The following is a 25570-nucleotide window of genomic DNA, read 5'->3' as shown; positions in this document are numbered from 1 at the left end:
GTTTCCTCAAAAGACACATTTTAAAAAGAAGACAGTGAAGTTTAAGAAATGCAATAATTTATCCACAATAATTCTATCATCATGAGTCAATATCTCTGCAGTGTCAGAGTGCATGTTAATGCTTCATTTGCATAAAGTTCTCCTCTGTTCCCCACCCATCCTTCCAAATACTAAACTGTACTGTGGGAAAATTAGGGGGAGAAGAGCAAAAACAATAGCCAACAAGGTCAGAACTGAAAGGAGACAGCAGAGAGGTTTGTGTAGAGACCAAAAGGTCCAATGGGAGGAAAGAGCATGTGTAATTGGGAAATCAGAGAAGAATTCACTGGGGGAGAGGGGAACATTTCTATTATTTAGAAGGAGGGGTCGTATTTAGACATTAGATGTAAGAGAAGAGGAGCTTCTGGCAGGTGTGAAGGCACTAGAATTCTGTAGCATGGGTTGTGTACCCAAACCAATTCTTGCATCTTTACCAGGGGTTGATTAGCATGAAAGGCCAGAGTGACATTTCATCTTGTCCTGGAGAAGCATATATTCCCAGAGACTCAAGTTTGCTGACAATTTTAATATCTAGAAGTTATTCAAAATGAACAGAAGACTGAGTTACATCAGGCACTATAATAAGAAAAAATTCCTTGAATGGTACATTTAAAATAGATAGTTCTCAATACTTCTCCAGTACAACTAAACTCACAAACAAAGAGATTTTAGGAAGAGCACAAAAATGTCACAGCCTACACATTACACAGAAAACATGACTGTTATTGTCAGAAGAGATGAGTGAGACAGAGGACGAATTCAGCTCCAAGGTCAGATAACCTGTTAACTTGACTTAGTATAAAACTGTTCTCTAGGGGACTTGCTCCAATGACTTGAGTAGATTATTTTATAAGATAAATTTTAATCAAACAGCCATTGCTTTTTATCAAGATATATGGTAATGAGACATGAGATCAATTTAGGATAGAATGTTTTGAGAAGGTTTTAGAAAAATTGTTTTTTCCTTGTAGGGAGTTGGGCAGGAAATGATACAAGGTCAGATTTTAAATGAACCCATGCCTCACAAAAAGATGAACAGCGTGGACAGATTTATCTTTGTGGGTAAAGTCTTGTAAGGCATAAGAAAATGTAAGTTGCAAAATGAGGGAGAGAAACAGCGTATTAATTAAGTGATCCGGCCAGACAGAAGTCATAGTGCCAGGATATGATGATTACAACTCTTTGTTTGCTTGTGTTCATATTCTAATAACAGTCATCTAATATTATTTTTTAAATTTTTTTAATGTTTATTTTTGAGAGAGAGAGAGACAGAATGTGAGCAGGGGAGGTTCAGAGAGAGAGGGAGACACAGAATCAAAGCAGGCTCCAGGCTTTGAGCTGTCAGCACAGAGTCTGACATGGGGATTGAACTCACAAACCACGAGATGATGACGTGAGTTGAAGTTGGATGCTTATACTGACTGAGCTATCCAGGTGACCCAGACATCTAATATTCTTAATACAAAGCCATGTGAAAGACACTCCCAAATATACTTGTTATATGGGCAGGTCTCTTGAGGGTCATATTAAAAGTACCCCTATAAGAAACAGAGGCTCAGTCTGACTGAATAGTGATTTCTACATTCTGGATAGGGTATCTGCACCAACGAGGTTTTTAGATTGTCCTATCAGGCCAGAAAATTTAAAACATCCATAGTGTTTCAAGGCAGGACATGTACCTTAAAAAAAATTTTTTTTTTGATGTTTATTTTATTATATTTTTTTGAGAGAGAGAGAGACAGAGTATGAGTGGGGGAGGGGCAGAGAGAGAGGGAGACACAGCATCTGAAGCAGGCTCCAGGTTCTGAGCTGTCAGCACAGAGCCTGACTCGGGGCTCAAATTCACGGACCTTGAGATCGTGACCTGAGCAGAAGTCGGATGCTTAACCAACTGAGCCTCCAGGCACCCCTGGACATGTACCTTTTAGAATGGATGTTCTTAATCAAGAGGACTCATCAACCAAGGCCTTCTTGTTTGTTAGAATGCATATGGTCCCATCCTTGGAGATTGATTCGGAAGGCCCCGAGTGAGGCCCAAAGAATGAATATACAGGAAATGATTCCCAAGTCACTCTAACACACACTCCTGGTTATGAATCAGAGCAAAAACAACAAAACAACAAATACAAAACAAAAAAGTATTTTTGTGGAAGAGTCATCAGATTTAGAATTTGAGCTCAGTTCTGGTACTTATGAAACATGTCTTCTTAGGGAAGTTCATATAATCTTTGAAGACAGTTCCCTCAACTGTATAACTAGAGTAATAGTATCTCCCCTTTCTTGGTCATGGGACCAAAGGAGATGTAGTAGTTATATATTGCTGTAGAACAAGTCATTCCAAAACTTAGGGGCTTTAAGTAACAAACATTTATTATCTCACAGTTTCTGTTGGTCAGGAACCCAGGCCCACCTTAGCTGGGTACCTCTGGCTCAGGGTCTCTCACAAGGCACCAAGGAAACTATTACCTATGACTGTGTTCTCACATGAAAGCTCAAATGGGGGAGGATCTACTTCCAAGCTCACTCACAGAACTATTGCAAGCTATTACGAACCCTTTGGTCTTCACTGGCTGCCGGCTGGAAACATCAGTTTTGTGACTAGTGGGTTCCTCCACAGAACAACCTATAAGATGTGGACTGGCTCCCCTCAGAGTCAATCAATGATGAGGATGTGGAGAAAGGAGAACACTCTTATACTCTTGGTGAGAATGCAAACTGGTGCAACCACTGTGGAAAACAGGATGGAAGTTCCTCAGAAAGTTAAAAATAGAACTACCCTATAACCCAACAATTGCACTACTATGTATTTACCCAAAGGATACAAAAATACTGATTCGAAGGGGCACATGCACCCCAATGTTTACAGCAGCATTATCAACAATAGCCAAATTATGGAAACAGCCCAAATGTCAATTGACTGATGAATGGATAAAGAAGATACACACACACACACACACACACACACACACACACACACACACACGTATACATGTATATATACATGTATACATGTGTGTGTGTGCGTGTATATATATATATATATATGTCACATTCTCTCTCTCTCTCTCTCTCTATATATATATATATATATATATCACATGTACACACAATAGAATATTATTCCACCATTAAAAAGAATGAAATCTTTCATTTGCAACAACATAGATGGAACTAGAGTGTATTATGTTAAGTAAAATAGAGAAAGACAAACCATATGATTCTACTCATATATGGAATTTAAGAAACAAACAGATGAACATAGGAGAAGGGGAAAAAAAGAGAAGGAAGCAAACCCTAAGAGACTCTTAACTACACAGAACAAATTGAGGGTTAACGGAGGGAGATGGGTGGGGGATGGGCTAAATGGGTGGTAGTAATGTATTAAGGCAGGCACTTGTGATGAGCACTGGGTATTACATGTAAGTGATGAATTACTAAGTTCTACACCTAAAACCAAATTTTCCATATATGTTAACTAACTAGAATTTAAATAAGAACTTGAAAATTAAATAAAAAGACTAGTCAGTCAGTGAGACAGTAAGAGAGCAGAGAAAGTAGTAATCTTTTTGTAACTAATATCACATCAAATATCTCATCACTTTTGCCATAGTCCATAAGAAGCAAATCTCTGGGTCCAGCTGACACTCAAGGGGAAGGGATTACACAAGGGCATAAATACCAGGAGGTGGAGATCACTAGAAACCATCTTAGATGTTGCCTACCACAAGAGGTAACATAGGTGAGACCGTGAAGACTAAAAGACTTACATGCTGAAGCACATTGCAAATGGAAAAAAAATGGCAGAATTTGAGTTATAAAAATCTACTTTGTGGATAACATTCTGTCTGAGGATTTGCTAAGAAGTGTCACCACCTCCTCTTTTGTCCTCAGATATGTCACACTATGGCTTCTTTTTCACCATCTTTTTTAGTCTGACACATCTGTGAACCTGTTAGTCAAGTAAGGAAGAAAAGGAGGGTGAGCAAATGAGGGCCCTCATGACCTACCAAGTAACACCCTGTGACAATTCACGCTTTCACTTATCACAGGAAGCAGTACTGTAATGGCTATAAAGAGTATGGGAGTGGAAAAACAACCAAAAAAAAAAAAAATCTAGGAGCTTGATTAAATTTTTCCCAGATTGTTTTTCCCACAAAGCTGTTTATCAGCCTGACTTGGTGATATGCCCTAATGAAAATTTATGTGACCAGTGTTGCAGTTTTAAACCATGGCTCCAGCATTCTTGACACTCTTCCCATCTAGAACTGGCATCTATGTCCCTTTCCCTTGGCTCCGGGTGGGGGAATGTGACTGCTTTGATGGATAGAGAGAGTCATTGTGTGACTTCTGAGGTTAAGTTAAGAGAAACCACGCAGTTTCAATCTGGTCCTCTTAGGACACCCATTCTTGGAACCCAACTTATACCATGAGGAAGCTCAAACTAGCCCACATGAAGAGAATCCACGTAGGACCTCAAGACTCAATGAAGAGAGATGTTTGTCCAATCCCCAACTGCTCTGGCTCCTGACTGTTTCTGCTCCAGTCACCATCTGTCTGCATCCATCTGAGAGACCCCAAGTCCAGAACTGCCCGGACTCTCCCTTACTGAATTCCTGACCCTGAAACTATGGCAAATAATTAAAAAAAAAGATTGTTGTTGATTTAACCCAAAGTTTTGAAGTGGTTACGTGACAAGAGATAACTGCAGGTCAGTGAGTAGTCCTATACTGACAATAAAGTCACAGATAACAAAAATGTTACACAGGTAACATAAAACAGGGAGATACTATGTTCAAACATTTCTAAGACATTTAAGAGTGTTAGACCACAGATGTGTACCTCCAGAAAAGTCTTTGGTAAAGACTACTATAATTTGGAAATATTTAAAGGTGGATGGATATACTTAAAAGCAATCCTGTGTAAATAGGAAATTGATACAAATCAGAGAAACTAGAAATACAGCATTTTTATTTCTATAATAATGTCTCAAATTGACAACTGATTAACAAATGTTGTCAGCAACTACCTTCTTCTCTTGTTAATGCCAGTTAGAAACCATTTGGCATTACAGCAACATTGCAAATACTATCCATTCCCCTCAACATCTACCCTCCCATATATGCGTGTCACTGTTAGTCACCCCCCCCTTCATTTCCCAATCGTGTAGATCATGATGCCTTTACATTCCTTTTTACTTCTCTACAATATTTACTTAAATCTTCCTTTCTTCTTTCTTATCTTTCAGCAAAACTAACTTTTCACCTATATTGTCAAGGCACCCATCTGCTCTTGCCTATTCCAATACTTTGATCCATCAAATGTGCTTTCTTGTATCTTTGGCGTCCTTTACCTTACAAACATCCTAGTCTTCATTATTTTAAAAATATTTATGACATATTATAAAATTTATAAATCTTGATTTTTAAAATGACCTTAAGTTGACATCTAATCACCTTCCCTCAGCCACTTCTCAAAGAAGTTGTCTATACTCAGTGTTCCCAATTTTCACTCACTCTTTAAGCCCACTGTAATGTGACTTCAAATAGCCAACACCGTTGGCACTATTCCCTTAGAAGTTACCAGCGAGTGGGCTCTTCTCAGTACCATCTTCCAGTGACCTCACTGTAGTATTTGATGCAGTTGATACATCTTTCCTTCTTGAAATTCCTCTACTTTTGCCTTTCCAAAAAAGAAAAAAAAAGTGCTTTCTGGGTCTCTGAATTCTCTATATATTCCTTCTCTTTTCTTTTTTTTTTTTTTTTTTTTAATTTTTTTTTTCAACGTTTATTTATTTTTGGGACAGAGAGAGACAGAGCATGAACAGGGGAGGGGCAGAGAGAGAGGGAGACACAGAATCGGAAACAGGCTCCAGGCTCTGAGCCATCAGCCCAGAGCCCGACGCGGGGCTCGAACTCACGGACCGCGAGATCGTGACCTGGCTGAAGTCGGACGCTTAACTGACTGCGCCACCCAGGCGCCCCAACCCTTCTCTTTTCTTTACGCTATCATCTACTCTCCAAAACAGAACATTTCCCCACTATCTTCTGTCTATATCACTATTTCTGGTGAACTAAATCGGGAAGCTCAAATCCCTAGCTCCAGCATAACTCCAACCTGAAACATACACAGGGATGTACTTCCAACTCACTTTCTTGATTCGTTCAGATGTCTGAATAGTAGCAGATACAGTCCTTCATGCAGTGAGGACTTCTCACAGAAGGAAATGCTTTACATGAAGGAGGTTGAAGTAACAAGAGCATCAGAAATCACATCAATGCACTAGAAACAAGGATACTTAATTCACCAAATTCAGGCTTGAGAACTCTGATTTTGACACTGCTATCATTAAGGAAACACAAATTGATACTCCCTCCACCTGAATGATCCCCAATATCTGCATGTCTTGTGCCTTCACTACCTTCACTGGATGCACAAGTATCACTTTGTAAGAGAGACCTTCCCAGAACACGGTATGTAAAGTAGCATCTCTCCTGCAACACTTATGAGACACATTATGCATTTATTTGCTTATTATTTATCTTCCTTCATAAGAATACAGGTTAAATGAAAACAGGGACTTTGTTTTTTGCACTGCTATCTCCCCAGAATGGGGAAGAGCACGTAGCCCATAGTAACCACACAACAAATATTTGTTGAAAATATTAATAACTTCATGAAAAAGTGAACGATTTAATGAAAATATTCTAATTTTCCACTTATAGAAAGTTTTTAACACTATAATGCAAATGCCAGAATACTCATGGTAAACATACTTTTTCACCAAGTGAGCTAATTCAAATTTCTACAAAACAACCAGCTAATATTCAAATAAAAGTTTCTTTGCAAAATTAATCGGATTAACTATTTTATAGTGATCTGTTCTACTGTCCTTTGTTTCTCTTATGACAAATGACCCTACTGAAGTTTGCTACCAAAATTTCTATTACCTTATTAATTAGTACAGAACTTTTCTTTTTATGAATATCCAGAGAATATCTCCATGTATGAATCACTCAAGTGTTATTTCTCTAACATCTTCATTTTCACCAGATTTCTCTGTATCATTTTTCTTCCAATTGGTCTTTTTTTCCCAGAGAACCTTGACCTGACAGGATCTTGAGATATCATTCGTCCAGAAGTTTTCAACCTTTCTTTCAGCAGTGAGATGTATTTCACACACAAAATCTTAATGACAGCAGAGACGAGAGTGGAGGGGCTCAAACCGTGCTTCCCTTGAGCTCACACCTCACTTTCCCCTGAGACACTGAGGAGAATCATGTCTCCTTTGAACACCATGGACAGTCTAAACTTTTCTAATTAAACCCAGATGTATTTTCTGTGTTGACTCTTCCATTTCTCTGACAGGAAACTCTTCCTGTCTTTGGTCTAAAAGCATTTAATGAGCAAATACAGTGTGCCACATATTATACAGGCAGTGTGAGGAACACGCAGAGGGAACACAGACAGGAAGCACTCCTAACTTCACCCACTAGCTAAACAGACCTGAACTGATCTATAGTTTCCCTGGAGGGAGTGATTCCCTCCCCCCGGCCCAGCCTTTCTTATCCTTCACTTCTTTGCTATTCACCCTTACACTGGCTTTCATGTCACTGCACTGATTCTCTCCTGGCTTATCTCCCTATTTGTCACCCCCATAAACCATGCACGTCTGTAAGGCTTAAGCAGTGCTCACTGCATTTCCCCCTCCACCTTCTCATTATTCAAGAGCTAGTAGCATTTGGGACCCAACACTGATCCCTTGAGTTTCATCCTTCTCCTGATTCTGTTCTGTATGATGTGTGGACATCCCCACCTGGGGTCCCCTGCTGCCATATGAAGTCCAGTAACTTGAGCTGTCTTTTTCTTCTCCTCCACAGGGACTCCTTTTCAATGTCCCCATCTACACTTTGCTTCCCAAGCTTGAAATTCTGAAGTTATTTTTGACTCCTTTCTTTTCTGTGTCATTTATATCCAAGATATATCACAACAGTTTTGTAATGAAATCCTTCTTTTTACTTGTTTCATTATTTTTATTTTTTTAAAATATTTTTTAAAGTTTACTTATTTAAATTCAAGTTAGTTGACATACAGTGTAGTATTGGTTTCAGGAGTAGAATCCGGTGATTCATCACTTACATAACACCCAGTAGTCATACCAACAAGTGCCCTCCTTAATGCCCTTCACCCATTTAGCCCATTCCTCCTCCCCGCCCCGCCAGCAACCCTCAGTTTGTTCTCTGTATTTTAGAGTCTCTTATGGCTTGTCTCCCTGTTTTTATCTTATTTTTCCTTCCCTTCCCCTATGTCCATCTGTTTCTGAAATTCCACAGATGAGTGAAATCATATGATACTTGTCCTTCTGTGACTGACTTATTGTGCTTATTAGCATAATACACTCTAGTTCCATCCACATTGTTGCAAATGGCAATATTTCATGCTTTTTGATGGCCGAGCAGTATTTCATTGTATATGTATACCACATCTTCTTTATCCAATCATTATTCGATGGACATTTGGGCTCTTTCCGTAATTTGGCTATTGTTGATAGAGCTGCTATAACCATTGGGGTGCATGTACCCCCTTGAATCAGCATTTTTGTATCCTTTGGATAAATACCTAGTAGTGTAATTGTTGAGTTGTAGAGTAGTTCTATTTTTAGTTTTTTGAGGAACCTCCATACTGTTACTAGACATGTCTTTGGAGGCAAGGACACAAAAACAAACTGAGCTATTGGGACCTCATCAAATAAGAAGCTTCTGCACAGCAAAGGAAATAGTCAACAAAACTAAAAGGCAACCAATGGAATGGGAGAAGATATTTGCAAATGACATATCAGATAAAGGGTTTGTATCTGAAATCTATGAAGAACTTATCAAACTCAACACCCAAAAACAAATAATCCAATGAAGAAACAGGCAAAAGACATGAATAGACACTTCTCCAAAGAAGACATCCAGATGTCTAACAGACACATGAAAACATGCTCAGTATCACTTTTCCTCAGAAAAATACAAATCCAAATCACAATGAGACACCATCTCACACCTGACAGAGTGGCTAAAATTAACAACACAGGAAACAACAGATGTTGATGAGGATGCGGAGAAAGAGGAACACTTTTGTGCTATTTGTGGGAATGCAACAATATCCTTCCGATGTGACTTTCTGGAAGCTGTTCAAATGTAGCCCATATGACAGTACTTTCGAGGTGAGCAGGGACTGTGTCTTACCACCGCCCATAGGCACAGTGCCTGGCACAGAATAGGTGCCTAATAATCCTTGCTGAAAGAAGAACTGAATGGGATAATAATATGTGATGCTTAGTGTAGCATAAAAAGTGCAAGCAAATTCCTTAGTAACAGGGCAGTGCGTTAGTACATTTGGGCACATTTATAAGATATTGCAGTATAATTAAAATAGTATTTTCAAATACATATTAATGGCTTGGAAACTGCACACTATTTAATGTGAAAATAAAGAGAAGTTGGATACAAAACCCATAAATTTATTATTAACCTAATAGTGAAAACCTAGAAAAGAAAATACAAAAATGCTTAATACTGCTTATCTTTGGATAGTGATTTTTATTTAATTTCATACTGTTTTTTAATTTTTCTAACTGCTTTAGTTTGTATAAACTTAACACTGTGAAAAAGATTGCAGCCATTGATAATGCCTATTGATAAGGCTTGGAAGAAACATGTACAAATTAAAAGAAGCATTTGTTCCAAGGTGGAGGTTTTATAATTTATCTCTTCCACTTTGTTTTTCTAAAATTGACTTTAAAAATTATTATTTAATATTTTCAATATCCTCAGCTCCAACCTATATTGCTTAGTTCTCTACTTCTGTAAGTGTTTATATAGCTTGAGTTTAATCATCATATCATACTGTATTAATTTTCCTAAAATGTCATTTTAACATTATTACTCTGGTTAAAAAAAATTATATTATCTCTTTATTACTTCATAGATAAAATAGGATAAAAGTCCTCAATCTATCAAAGTTCAGCATTGGGCATCCAATTTCACCTTCCACCATACAGGACAGACTCCTACTGTCCCCACTACACTTTTATACAATTACCTGATGTCCCCTGTCTCCCTTATTCCACTTCAAATCTTATCCTCTATTCAATGCTTGACAAAAATTTTCTTAGCAATTTTCTCTTTAAACACCCACAGCCCTTATGCATAATCCTGTAATTCCATGCATTTTTTTGTAATTAAGAAAGGTTAGATCTGTAAGACATTATTGAAATCAGTTAGTTCAACTTCTCCCTTTACAGATGCAGAAACAACACTCCAATTAGAAAAGGTGACTTATTCAGGGATGGAAAACAACAATTAGGATTAGCACCCAATATTTAACATTTCGAGTTCAGTATCTTAACTAGTAGTACAGGATCTGCCCCTGTTACTGGGTCTCCCTTCGGCTGACCAGCTGCTGAGCAATTGTTCATGACTTTATTCTTAAAAATATGTCTTGCCTGCCCACCTTGATTGTCATCAATTTCCCAGGGCAGACACCATGGTGTACAATTCCTTTACATCTCCATTGTGTCTAGTGCTGCAAAGTGAGTGCTGAAGAAGTATGCCAGAAATGACCTCAAGCAAATCCAATAATGGTGCCGATGATACAATCTGTGATCCCAACAGTCCATCTTAACAGTGTGGCTCTTACATCTCTTCGGATGGGAACAGCCATCAAAAGTAATGGCCACCAGTTTTCTCTTACTTTCTATATGGCTGTTCTAGCCAGTCCAGAAGTCACAGGGTTATTGTTCTAGCTAAGATCTTGGAAACAGAGCCAGGATGGGGAAACAAGGACTGGAACTGAATCTAAAGACTTCATTTCTACAGTTAGTCCCCTGCCAAACACAGAGGCTTAAGGAAGATTTTGACTCAAAAGCCAGGCTGGTAAATCATTTTTAAAGTTTCAAGTGGCTCTTTTTACACACACACACACACACACACACACACACACACACACGCACTATTAAATTCTGAATGGCATATATATGAGGAAGAGGAACATTTTAGCAACTGTACCAATCAATTAATGCACAACAGGTTAACAAACAACTGGTGGAAGAAATTTCACTGCAAGCCAGAAGACCTAGAAAATGGGGAAAGGTGACCTCCTCAGGGTTATCAACATTCAAAGGCAGGGAGATCAAGCGCAGGTCTCCACAACAAACTCATGCCAGCTTCTGTCATGGCTGCTGTACATTGGGCCACAAGCCACACAAACCCAGAGGCGTCTGTCAAAGGTCCCAGGCAGCTGTGCAAGCATTCCCTGCCATTTGTTCAGCTGCTGTGAAGTGAGTGAGCCGCATATTCCCAGGGTTCCACCAAGTGGATTTCTTTTTCAATTCAGAACAATGTGATTAGAATACAAATTTTTTTTATTAGTTCTGATTTTGTCACTCTGAATATAGATTTACCAGGATGAATACATCTACTGCTTATTTTTGCAGCTAATGGAGGTGAATAGAATACATCATGCTGCACTAAAAAGTAGGTAATGCTGAGGAAATGAATATAAATCACTCTTTTCACCTAACAGCAGAATTACTGCTTAGAGAAGTAGGTGCCCATTCACCTGGCAATTCAAAATGTCTTGAATACAATTTGTCTAACCTCCATCACTTCCCTTCTTTCTTGCATATGAGCATCACAATTTCAAGGAAAATGATTTAATGGTGAAATCTCAGATTGTAGCATAGCCAGCTCACCTAATATATATCAATATAGTTATTATGTTGCAGAAATAAACTCAATGGACTTGTTAAAAATGTGAACTGCTCCTTTCCACTGAAGGAGGGAAAGAGAAAAACAAGAAAAATAAAACCTTCAGAAGAGAAATATAAGGGCTTTACTGGCTGATCTTTGTTGCCTTTCATATTTGTTATAAAGACTCAGTGTGTGGGAGTTAATTATATTAGTTATCTTGGGTAACAAGCTATTAATTTTGTTCTTCAAAGTTATCAACCACCTTTCTATACACAGTTCACAGGCGAATGAATGGACTTAATCCCTGTATTAAAATACAAAACAAACCAAATAATCCCATGTTTCATGACTTCTCAAAGTTGATTATCTCTTTGGCCATGCTTTACCAGAGGCCAGATATACAACTGCCACTTTAGAAAAGAGTCTCCGGCAATTTATATGAGAAGCCTGTGAAAGTGGATTTAATCGCCCTTTAACAGTAATTCTGATTCAGACCAGACATAAAAGATCACCAAAGAAAAGCATTTTTTCCCAGTGATTCAACCATACTGGGTGAGCAAAATTTCTTCTTCCAATGACTGCACAACTCCCAAGAGAGTCTTCTTGTTTCATGGGACATAGAGCTAACTTTTGCAAATTTAAACAATTTGGTAGAGGAACTAAGTATTTAAGATGGTAACATTTACTGTCACAAGAAGTTTATAGATTCTTTTCTTTTTGGTCATATCTGATTCTTCTGAGTAAAACATAGTATTATTTAATTCTAAAGCAGCAATTGTATATAGATAATGATCTTTATCTCCTAATTACCAAAGGGATGTTTCACTTGTTAAAAACATTACATATGTAAAAAAAAACTGGAGTAAATGAAGAAATTATTAGCATCAATCATGATGTTTATCTGCATTTAAAGGGTCTCTGTGCTCTAACAAAAGCAAATCGTTTATAGTACCAATATTCCTATGGGAAATCTGCAATGATTTATTTCTTTGACTTATTAAAAGCCTAGTCATAGCTCAAAGGTCTCTGAATACCCATAAAATTAGGAAATTATTGCCATAAAATTAAAAGAAATAGCAAAATCTGCAAACAGGAAGCAATCCAACAAGATAGTACCTATTAGAAATCACTGCATTATAAAAATAATATATAAAAATGAAAACTTTGACTAAGCTATAGCAATAAACAATGCTCTTATCAAACTCATTGTTTGGTTCTATTGCTATAGCATACATCTCATCTATATAACCATTTCCTTTTCTTTCAAATTCATCCTGAAATAATGTATACACGAAGATATTTCTTTCTATGTGATTCTCTTTTGAAGTTAACAAGGTTATATAAGCATTACTCAATAATTATCAGACAGTGAACAGTTAGGTTGAATGTAAAGTTTAGGAAATTAATCTCAGAATATAATTAAGTGGTATTATTGTTATAGTTGAGCTTCAAATAAATTAAAAGGCTAAATGTTTGAAGATATGTTTTAGCATAAAAATCTATATGATCAAGCCATAACCCATTAATATTCACTCTCCTACTATTTTTCTCAATGATAAAAAATAAACAAATTTATTATATTTTTAAGAAAATAGTTCTGGAAAATTCTTTAAAATACTTGAATGAAAACAAAAGCTTAAGTAGAAAATAGGAAAAGAAAATATTTATAAAAACTGTACCTTTATGCAAAGGACCACAAAATATTAATAAATAAATGCAATTTATTCTTAGATGGGAAAGCTCCATTTTATATATTTTTGTCCTAATCTACAGTGTCAGTACAGCCTAGGTCAACTCAGTAAGAGATATTCTTAGGGACAGAGAGAATGAAGTGTTTCGCGACTTTAGATGAAAGGATCAAAGTTTAAGAATAGTCAATAAATTTATGAAAATTAAATGTTATTGAATTTAAGGACTTTGAATTCTAATAATTATTTTTAACTAAGAGGATCCCTATGCACGGAGGTATCTGGCAGCACCAAGCTACTAATACGGGACTGATTAAGCAAATAATGTCTCATCCACACAATGAAACAGTCCTTTCTTATTAAGAATGATAAATTTCTAGATTCATTTTTCAATGAAAGGTGTTAATTACATATTGTTAAGTGAAAAAATAAAGTTACAAAAAGTATATAAAATATGATTCAATTTTTCTTAATGCGTAGAAATGGAGGTTACATATAAAAACACTGAATGTAGTTTTCTCTGCTTAATAGGACAAAGGGTGATTTTTCATCTTTTATACTTTCTGGTATTGGAAGTTTTCTGTACAAAGATGCATTATTTTTATAATCATAAGACATTACTTAAACATTCTGTGTGGGAATTTATGGATAAAAAATAATTAAGTAAAACTTAAAGGAAAGTGGATAGAGAGAGCTTCTGGGAGAAGAAATCAATATGGCAACACCTAGAAGGTTTCTATATTAGAGACTCTGATATTTGTCCATCTGCTATAATTTACAGGATCACCTGGGATATGGGATACAGCATGGAGGAATCACTTGTGCTTTGATTTCCAAGTTTCCATTGTCCATTGTTTCTATTCATTTTACTGCTGATGTCAAGGTGAACACAGTAGTGATGGAGTCTCAGTTCATATCACTGCACCTTCCTGGGTCCTTATACTTAATATAAAAGCTGAATTTAATGCTGCATTTGCATAACTAAATGAATAAGTACATCTCTTGGTATGGTCCATACTGAAATTTGCCCCAGTGAGTTCATACAGGAGTTTTATTAAAGAAGGGAAAAGTATGATAATGTGATTGACTGCTACAATGCACATAGCTTGCATCCTTCTAGCAGAGCCCTTAATTTGCCTAGTTCTGATGCCATGTTTTAAATAATAGGTTTATATGAATATTAGCTAATGTGGAAGTTCTACTGAATAAAAATATTCAGTATAAAATGATTCAATAAAAATAATAATTTATGGGGTATTAGTTATGCCAGGCATAGCTCTAAAAGCATTTTATGTGTATAAATCCATTATTCCCCAAAACAACCTATGAGGTGAGTGCTATTATTAGCCTTCATTTCTCCCAAGGAAAACTAAGGCTCAGAGAACTACATCCCTTGCCCAAGATGATAAACCCAGAGCAGGTGATAAACTCAGATCATCTGGCACCAGAACACATTTTATTTTCTCTTTATGCAGATTTTTAAAAATTGAAATGCTTTGCATTTGAGAACAGTTTTAGGTTTATAGGAAAGTTGTGAAAAATGGTAGAGAATTCCTGTATACCCCTCACCACTCTCCTATACTGTTACAAACCTTAAATTAAATGGTGCATTTGTCACAACTAAATGTATGCTGATGTTTACTAAACTGCACACTTTACCTGGATTTCACTAGTTTTCCCTACGGTTCTTTCTCTGTTCCAGGATTCCATTCAGGATACCACCTGACATTGAGTTGTCATGTCTCCCTAGCCTCCTCTGGGCTATGACAATTTCTTAGACTTTGTTTTTGATGACCTTGACAGTGTTGAGGAATACCAGTCAGGAATTTTGTAGAATGTCCCTCAATTTGGGTTTGTGTGATGTGTTTTTCGTGATTAGACTGGGGTTACTGTTTTGAGAGGAAGGCCACAGAGCTGAAGTGGCATTCTCAGCACATTATATCAAAGGTATGTGCTACCAGCATGACTAATCTTTGATGACGCTAGCCTTAAAGATCTGGCTAAGGTAATTTGCCAGTTCTCCATTTTAAAGTTACTCCCCTTTTTCCATGCTCCATTTGACAGAAAAAAAGTTACCAATCAAAGCCCACATTTAAGTGGGTAGGGTTGGGATGGAGTTAAGCTCCATCTATACAAATTGGGGGGGCATCTATATAAATTGCTGAAGTTCTTCTGCTAGAGCCCTCAATTTTAACCAACTATTCTATGTTGCTGCTGACTTCCTATTGTTTCCTACCATTCTGGCATATTATTCATGTGCAGTAGTTTAAAAACACAACACTTACCTAATTTCCTGCTTTTTCAAAGCAAATATATATTAGAATCAAATGTGACAACCAATAAACTTGTTTTAAATTATTTTCCACTATCACTGTATAATTTGTCATGAAGGGATGAATTAGAAACCATTTTTTCTCAGAAGCACTCTGTAAAGAACTTACCAGAAATATTCGTTCAAGTTGATCCTGAATGTCTTTCATTCCTGGAAAAGCAGCAACTCCTTGGATCATTTCAACAAAGATGCAGCCAACACCCCTAAAGAGAGAAGAAAGCATTGTACAAAAACTCCAACGTATTCTGGAAAATTAAATCTGGGATTAGAACATCTACTCCAGGAGAAACAATGAATAAATAACATTCTTTTTTTTTTTTAATATAATTTATTGTCAAGTTGGCTACCATGCAGTGTATACAGTGTACTCTTGGTTTTGGGGGTAGATTCCGTGATTCATTGCCTACATACAACACTCAGCGCTCATCCCAACAAGTGCCCTCCTCAGCGCCCATCACCCATTTTCCCGTCTCCCCTGCCCCCCATCAACCCTCAGTTTGTTCTCTGTATTTAAGAGTCTCTTATGGTTTGCCTCCCCCTCTCTCTGTAACTGTTTTATCCCCTTCCCTTCCCTCATGGTCTTCTGTTAAGTTTCTCAAGTTCCACATGCGAATGAAAACATATATCTGTTTGTCTTTCTCTGACTGACTTATTTCACATTGCTGACAATGGCAGGATTTCAAACTTTCTCATTTCAACAAAAGCCAAATTATGGAAAGAGCCTAAATGTCCATCAACCGATGAATGGATAAAGATGTGGTTTATATATACAGTGGAATAACATTCTTTAATGAGTACCAAGGGCTGCACCACATCCATCTAAATCCTACATGTTTCCTTTCCCTCCATGTCTATTGCCCTGAAAGGTCTCAAATCTCTAAACGGATGCAACTACCCTGGGCTCAGACAATCATGGCAACCAGTAAAATATAATGCTTGGTGGCTCCACCTTATTTACAGGAAACCATCAAGAAACTCCTTAGCCTAATATAGAAAGCTGCCAGTCTTTTTCGAATATCCTTTTCCAACCCCATTTCATGAATTCATAATATATTGTCCTCTCTAGCTGTCCAAGGGTTCTCAAACCTCTTTTTGCATCAAAATTATCTGGGGGGAACTTTTAAAAACTGCAAATGATTGAAACACAAACGGCAGAGATCCTGTTTCAATCAGTCTAGGTTGGATCCCAGGTGTTGACTCAGGCTGCTCGGGTGATTCAGGGCAGCTACCGTGAGTTTCCCTGAGCTGGACTGATCTGCCCATGGGCCAAGCATAAACCTATACAGCTTGACCCAAACTGCTTCACTACCCACAACTCCTTCCTTCATTTATTTGTTCTTAACATATAAATCTAATTCAGTGTAACTCTAATATAGACACCAGGGTTTGGTCACAAAGCTTACAATTAAAGCTGTCATAAAATGCAATGTGTTCAAACTCTCATACAGGAATAATTACCAGGTAAGAAAATATATGAAACATCCACCCATGTTCATATATCCTTTAATTCTTTTCAACTCAAAATTTCCAAATTTATGCTGCAGATGTGTGATTTCTCCACCACAAATCAAAATAAGATTTTAAGCAGAATTGAAGATTCTTTGTAACTATGATTATGGAGGGACAACTTTTTTTTAAGTTTATTTATTTCAAGAGAGTGTGTGAGAACATGGGTTGGGGAGGGTAGAGAGGGAGAGGGAGAGAGAGAATCCCAAGCAAGCTCCATCCATGCCGTTAGCGCAGAACCCGGTACAGGGCTCCATCTCATGAACTGTGAGATCATGACCTGAGTCAAAATCAAGAGTTGGATGCTTAACTGACTGAGCCACCCAGGTGCTCCTGGAGGGACAACTTTTTAAGGTTGGAGGTCAAATAATTTGGGAGTTCTTAATTTGAAAAAGAATACAACATTATGAATAAAAAAGTAAGTACAAAAGCAAACTCCAAATGAGAAAATAAATCAAAAGAAATCACAAATTTTTAAAAGCTAACAAATATGACAAACAATGTCAAATTCAGAAAAGTAACATATTTATGAACTGACATGTGTCTCTAATAAATTTCTTTCTCCAATTCTAGCTGCATAATCTTTGATTATGTCTTTTAGGGCAATTCGATAATATCATTTTCTATAAATGGTGACCAAACCCTTGTGTCTTTAACTTATTTCAGATCCCCTAGAAGTTACGGACAAGGGACCTACTTCTCTATAATGGCTGCAGTTATCACAGTTGTATACAAACAATGTACTGAAGTAAAGAATTAATACATTTGCAGAAATCTCTTCTCTATTATAGCACATAATTTCTATCTGAATTAAACACTGACAGTAAATAGAGTTAAAATGACTAAAAACAAATATATTTTTATATATATAAAAAAAATGTTTTTTATATATCATAAAAGTAATTCCATTTAAATAGTAAAGAATTAATTATAAAATCAGTGTTCTACACAGATTGTGTTTAACACAAGTTGTTTTTACTTAAGATTTGAGACACAACATCCATATTGAGAATTGTTTTATTAGCATGTTAAAATGCAATGATATTCTTATAAATATCGGGGCTTCAACGTCTGGTTAGGTCTCAGATTTCAATTTAGTGGTTTTCCAAATGTTTATGCCAATAATTCTTTTCTAAGACTATTGACCTACATTTCTACTGTCTTCTTATTCACATTTACATAAAGTATCTTGGTTCCTAAATAGCTACCAGCACTTTCCTTTTTTTTTTTTTTTTTTAACATTCAGAATATACTCTCTATTCACTACTATTTGGCTTTAGTCTTTCCCAGCATAAGCTGCAACTCTGAGCATGTGGACCCTCAACAGGAGCCACAGCTGCGCCCACTGTGTACCCCGCTAAGCTGGCTGGTGAGGTAACCACTATACACACTTACAGAAATGCCTTTATCACTACTTGTGTTGGTCCATAGCATCTCCATAATATGATACTTAGAACAATTAAGAGATAAATCTAGCTGCAATTTTACTTAGGTGGAATATGATGATATAGCATTTCCATAGGCTCTTATCTGCTTAGCCGGTGGAGGGACATGGACTATCACTTCTAATGGATATTTCTGACGACATCACTTGCCAAAGATGTGTGAGAGCATACTAATAAGCCTGAGAGAATTATACTTAAAGGATTTATAAAAGGAGATAGAATGCACAAGAAAATTAAAAAGTAGAAGTGTCAAACATATCAACATATTAGAGCATAGCAAAATACTTAATTATTGGAGCTGTCTTATTGCCAAACAGCAATAGAAGCCCTTCAGTATAATATGAAGGGATTATTGCCTGATTTACCTCCCCCAACTCCCTTGCTACCCTCCATTACCCTACATGCTCTCTCTTGATGGAGTAAGTTGACTGCCATGAGGTTTACTGAGAAAGAATTTAACCACTTAAGTTCTATACTTATGACATATAATCTTATTTCAGGAGATGTCTCCTTTAACTTGTTGCTTTTTTCAACAATTTGAATAATTATGTAATTATCACCCACACAGTCTAAATTTTTCAAGAATAAGAACTGGGCACAAAGCTTACAATTAAAGCTGTCATAAAATGCAGTGTGTTCAAACTCTCATACAGGATTAGTTACCAGGTAAGATAATATATGAAACACCCACCCATGCTCATATATCCTTTAATTCTTTTCAACTCAAAATTTCCAAAGTTAATTTATGCTGCAGATGTGTGATTTCTTCACCACAAATCAAAATAAGATTTCAAGCAGAATTGAAAATTCTTTGTAATTATGACTAGGAGGGACATTTTTTTTTTTTTTTTTTTTGAGAGAGAATGACAGCATGGGTCAGGGAGGGGCAGACGGAGAGAGGGAGAAGAGAATCCTAAGCAGGCTCCACACTGTTAGCGCAGAGCCGGATGCAGGGCTCAATCTAACGAACTGTGAGATCATGACCTGAGCTAAAATCAAGAGTTGGATGCTTAACCGACTGAGCCACCCAGGTGCTCCTGGAGGGACAACTTTTTAAGGTTGAAGGTCAAACAATTTGGGAGTTCTTAATTTGAAAAAGAATATAATATTATGAATAAAAAATTAAGTACAAAAGTGAACTCTGAATGAGAAAATAAATCAAAAGAAATCACAAATATTTAAAAGCTAACAAATATGACGAATAATGTTAAATTCAGAAAAACATATTAAATGACACACCTCCCTAATAAATTTCTTTCCAATTCTGGCTGCATAATCTTTGATTACTTCTTCTAGGATAATTTGATAACATCATTTTGTATAAAGAAAATACAGAGATAACTTAGTCCTTCCTCTACCATAATGATGACTTTCTTTTCTGACAGTATAGAAAAATTTTCTTTTTTTTCAGCTTAACTTCTAATTGGCAGAGTCATGTAAACTTTTAGGACTGTTGTCAATTTGGGGAAAACTATCAAGTTCCCTTCAAGTATGTCTATATACTATAAACACAAAAATTCTACAACATTCTACATAATTCCCATGATAAATATCAGAGGAGCACAGGAGGATATGCTCAGCCCAATGTGGAGAGCGAGGAAGAACTTGCACTCCTGAAGTCTTATTAGACTAGAAGAGGGGACCCTGGTGGGTTAGGGCTGATGGCACAGTAGTGGGAATGGGGCATTCCAGCAGAGAAAACAGGACCCGATACATGAGGAATCTTCAGGGAGCCAAATGCTGTTCTGATGGCTATGCTTAGAAAATGGAAGAGAAAGTTAAAAGAGAGCAGAATTCTATACACCAGGCTAAGAACTCTGTCTACTATTCTTAGGCTAGGACTCAACTTTTTTCTGCATCTTAGGATTCATGAGGGATGAAGCTCACCAACTGGATATATAAGTAAAAACCCAGATTACAGGCAGATTAGGAGATAAAACAGTCTTGAGGACAGAAGCAACTACAACCATTGGTTGTAAAGCCACCTCATTCTTTTCCACTCCTGGCAGCCAATGAATGAGACTAGCGGTGGTATAAGCCCTCTCTCTACTGGGCAGTGAGGGGTCACATACAATAATGAAGAGGCGCCCACAAACTACAGACCACAAGCCAAATCGTGCTCAGTGCCTGTTTTTATAACAGCCTATAAGCTAAGAATGGCTTCTGCATTTTTAAGTGGTTGAAAAAAAATCAAAAGAAGAATATTTGGTGATATATGAACATTACACAAAATTCAAATTTCAGTGTTCAGAAATAAGGTTTTATTAGAACCCTACCACACACTGATTTATGTGTTGTCTATGCTGCCTTCTCAATCTCACAACAGAGTTGAAAACCTGCTACACATGCCCTGAAAAGCCAGATATGTACTATCTGATCCTTCACAGACAAAGTTTACCAAACCCTGATTTATGTTACACTTCACTTACCTAAAAGCATACTTATAAATAGAAGAAATCACCTTCATCAGTTATGCAGAAAAAAATTAGAGAAATTACATATTATGATAATTTGTGAAAAAGTTAATAAAAAATAAAAGTTAATAAAGAAATAATAGAAAAAGTTAATAATAGAAATAAAAATATAATAATAGAAAGCTCTCGAATATGATCTCGTTTTTCACTATTTTCCTCAGCAGTTTTCCTGTGGTAGATATGCTTTAAATGCTTCCACGCATTTTGCCAAAACCCTGGTAGATTATTAAAACGTAATTGAAGATGGATATTTTAATCTTAAAATATTTTTTCCATCTTACAGTATTTTTAACTGAGAAATAAACTGGGAGCAAATGTGTAGGGTGGTTTTTAATAACAGTGCTTATACAACCAGTTCCACAAAGACTTCTCAAAATAGAAGGTTTGGTGAGTTGATCTGAATAATGGGTAGGGTGGAAGGAGAATTTACTTTTATGAACTTTTTTTAGAAGTTTTTGTTTTGTCCAAATTTTATTGCATGGAAGTACTATCTTTTATTTTTCTAAACATTAGGAAATTTTACCTGATAAATGAAAATAAATATGATACAAATATAAGGTTGCTGTGTTCTGAAATGATTTCAAGCTATTTCCTTTTCATCTTCCCTCTCTCTATCTACATCTAACATCCGTGTCCCTGTGTTGATAAAAGGAGAGGAATTAGATTTTTAAAATCATATCTTGAGGTTTTTCTACCTTACAACTAAGAACGGAGATTTGTGACAGTGAAGTCCCCACATGTTCAACAATTTCACATCACACCTCTATCCATGAGATTTCTCCTGTCCAGTCATGTTTCTCTGCTGTCTGTTCCTGAAACACGCCATCCTCCTCCTCACTTCAGGGTCTGTGTGTGAGCTGTTGTTCCCTCCTCCCAGGATGCATTTCCCCTCACTCTATGCATGGAGAAGTGCTTCTTGTTAGTTAGGGCTCAGCTCAAATGGCTCCTTTCACAGATGTCTTTCGCAGCCACCATATGTAAGGCAGGTTTCCCCTTACTGCCGAGGTCCCATGTTTGTTTCCTTCATAACATTCAAAGGAGGTTAATTTGTCTTTGCACATGGCAAGATTATGGCACAGCATAGCCTATACATTTGAGTATGTGCATAGAGGACAGCAACCCACACAGGTCACACTATCACCTTCAGGGGAGATCTGTTCCTTCTCACACAGACTTCCTAATTGCAAGTCAGGAGGCCTCTACTCTAGATGGAAGACCAAGACTGGGGACAAAGTTGTGTTCACTGTCTTGCTCCCAGAGTAAGAGCAGAATGTCAGCACACAGTAAGGGCTCAAAACTATTTGTTGGCTGAATAAATCAAAAGCAATGCAACCCTTCCTCCTCTCCCCCTACTCCTGAGTAAGAGCTGAACTTAGCAACCTGCTTCCAAAGATAGGGTATGGAAGTGGGGATGGGAGATAGATAATGAATTTGGAGAAAAACGGCCAACAGGGAAGTGGATAATGAATGACAAGGGAGAAAAACAGCAAAGGAGACCTTGACAATGTAATCAAGGTTAACATCATCAGTGGTAAGTCTTGTTGATAGCGAGTACCCTTGATGTGATGTGATGTGATGAGAATATCACTTCACCTCTTTCTTTCTTGCCATTAGATGAACCCAAATTGAGGGTCATTCTACAAAATGCCTGACTGGTACTTCTCAAAACTGTCAAGGTCATGAAAAACAAAGAAAATCTGATAAACTATTATAACATTTGACAACTACATGTAATGTGGTAACCAGGATGGGATCCTAAAATACAAAAAACAGGGTGCCTGGCTGGCTCAGTCGGAAGAGCATGTGATTCTCGACCTCCGGGTTGTGAGTTCAAGCTCCGTGTTGGGTACAGAGGTTACTTAAATGAATAAACTTAAAAAAAAAAAACTCACTAAATACAAAAAAGAAATTAAGGAAAAACTAGTGAAGTCAAAACAAAGGTCTTTAGTTAATAGCAATGTAACATCGTGGGTTAGCCAGTTGAGACAAATGTACTATATGTACATTTAGTAATAATGCATATAGTACATATAGTAATAATGTTAAGACTTTAACAATAGGGGAAACCAGGTGAGGAGTATATAGGGATTCTCTTGTTTTCTATAAATCTAAAATTATTCTAAATTAAAAGTTTATTTTTTGAAAAAAGGCAAAATGAAGAAGGACTGCATCTCCTTGGGGCACTTTATAGAATTAGTCACTTTAAATAGAAGAGCCTTAACATTTTGAGTTTTCACCATATGAGAAAAAAAGAACCTCTATACATTTTGATGAACTCTTCCTTGGAAGCAGCATGAGCCATCTAGAACTGCAGGCTAGACTGTGAAACGTCAGTTAAGTTTCAACCTGAAATAACTTGGGCAGCAAACTAATCAGAGATTAATTTTGATATAAAGGCATTTGAAAACTGATATACATACTCTTTGGCAAAGGAATTCAAGAAGAAAAATTTATCTGTATTACTAAGTTTGCAGCATTAGCAGCAAGTGTGAATGCAGAGAAAAAATGGGATTCCCAGAGAAGGGGCAAAATACTTTTTCTCCATCACATTAGGGAACAGTAAATCTTGCTGCCACTTCTCTGGGGAGGCTTCCTGATCTCTCAGACTGGGTTAGGTCCCCTAACTCCATGCTTCTTGTGTTAGTTCCTACAACTGTAATATATATACTTATAAATGGATTAGCCACTGTCATGGTTCTTAGAACCAGAAGTTGGTCTCCTACTTTTAAAGATACAGTTCAAATGAGTCAAAGTGGTTATGGCAATAGAGCAGTCCTCCTAGACCTGAATAAAATAGAGTTGGGCACTACAGTCACCAGTCAAGATTCACTGTAATGTACCTATTCATTAAAGTCCTGTTGGATAACTTTATATCTTTCAACTAAAATAAGCATTAATTAGATCCATCAGCTCTTATACTCAAATAATATCTGCATTTGACACATGGCATTTCAAGGGGAGTATACTCAATTTTCTCATGAAGACATTAATATTATGAGATGTTAATTAACTGAATAAATGATTATCTCACCTGAAGAAGTATAAAATAGGACCTAGAGGTTATTATTTTTCTGCTTGGCATTAATCTTATTCTGGTCAGCAATCAATAGTTTGGTTCAGTCCCAGTACACAATGCAGAAAGACTTTAATATTTTAAAATACAGTGCAATTAAAATCTCAAAAAAAAAAAAAAACCAAAAACAACTCTGCCGGATTTTAGCTAATCTTATCCATTTATTAGCAAAGGCTTGAGATTCCTTAGGATAGAGAGCTGTAAGCAGAAGGTGACAGTTTCATTCTCAAGTAGCAAAGCTTAAACACAGGGCTTGGGAAGGATCATGGCACAGTGTAGCCTGTGCATTTGAGTATGTGCACAGAGGACAGCGACCCACCAAGCTCACACTATCACCTTGAAGGGAGATCTGTTCCTTCTCGTACAGACTTCCCTAATTGAAAGTTAGGAGGCCTCCAGTTCAGAGAATCATTGAGAACCATTCAGAATGATCTGCATATCAAAGATTTGAATAGAAGGCTGTAGATAAAGACAGTGCCCAGCTGCTTCTGGCAGGAAGAAAGCAGATGAGCAGGACCATAACTCACTGCAAGTTAGGTCTTTTGTCTTTGTCTTACAACATTAGGCTGGTACCAGAAATCTCCTCAAAGCCTATGTGTCCATCAATAAAAAAGCATCTGAAGCTTTGCTTCTCACCCTTTACTGTGTATGCCAATCACGTGGGGATCTTAGTAGAACGAAGATGCTGACTGACTAGGTCTGGGCTGAGGCCTGAGATCTTGCATTTCTTTTTTTTTTTTTTTTTTTTCTTTTTCAACGTTTTTTTTATATTTATTTTTGGGACAGAGAGAGACAGAGCATGAACGGGGGAGGGGCAGAGAGAGAGGGAGACACAGAATCGGAAACAGGCTCCAGGCTCTGAGCCATCAGCCCATAGCCTGACGCGGGGCTCGAACTCACGGACCCCGAGATCGTGACCTGGCTGAAGTCGGACGCTTAACCGACTGCGCCACCCAGGCGCCCCAGATCTTGCATTTCTAACAAGCCTCTGAGGCAATGAAGATGCTACAGGTCACAGGACCAGAAACTGAGGAACATGAATCTAAAGGAACCTAGGTTGAAAGAAATTTTATAATTCAGGTTAATTCTTGGAATGTGTATTCAGGTTCCAGCCAAAGGGACAACAAAGAAACAGCAGACTGGTGAGATAAATTAGATTGAATGCTGGATACAATCTGAATTTTACACACAGGAATGCAATACTAACTCAGACAGGTTCCACATTAATTAACCTAGTAGGTAATTTTATTTAGCCATGGTTCATTGAAATATTCCATT

General features: G+C 37.1%; 1 protein-coding gene across 12 annotated transcripts in view; it reads right to left on the bottom strand.

Annotated features, from left to right (window-relative positions):
* The window catches only part of CDK14 (cyclin dependent kinase 14), a 616562-nt gene that overhangs the window by 209715 nt on the left and 381277 nt on the right, over window positions 1-25570 (bottom strand). For all 12 annotated transcript variants that reach the window (XM_045497022.1, XM_045497019.1, XM_045497020.1 and 9 more), the window contains one exon: window positions 15904-15997. In XM_045497022.1, coding sequence (XP_045352978.1) covers window positions 15904-15997 — 94 coding nt within the window. The remainder of the gene's footprint in view (window positions 1-15903; window positions 15998-25570) is intronic.

The sequence above is a fragment of the Leopardus geoffroyi genome, chromosome A2 (genome assembly GCF_018350155.1).
Source record: "Leopardus geoffroyi isolate Oge1 chromosome A2, O.geoffroyi_Oge1_pat1.0, whole genome shotgun sequence".
NCBI lineage: Eukaryota > Metazoa > Chordata > Mammalia > Carnivora > Felidae > Leopardus > Leopardus geoffroyi.
The sequence above is the reverse complement of the archived record's forward strand: the minus strand, read 5'-3'. Positions and strand labels throughout refer to the sequence as shown.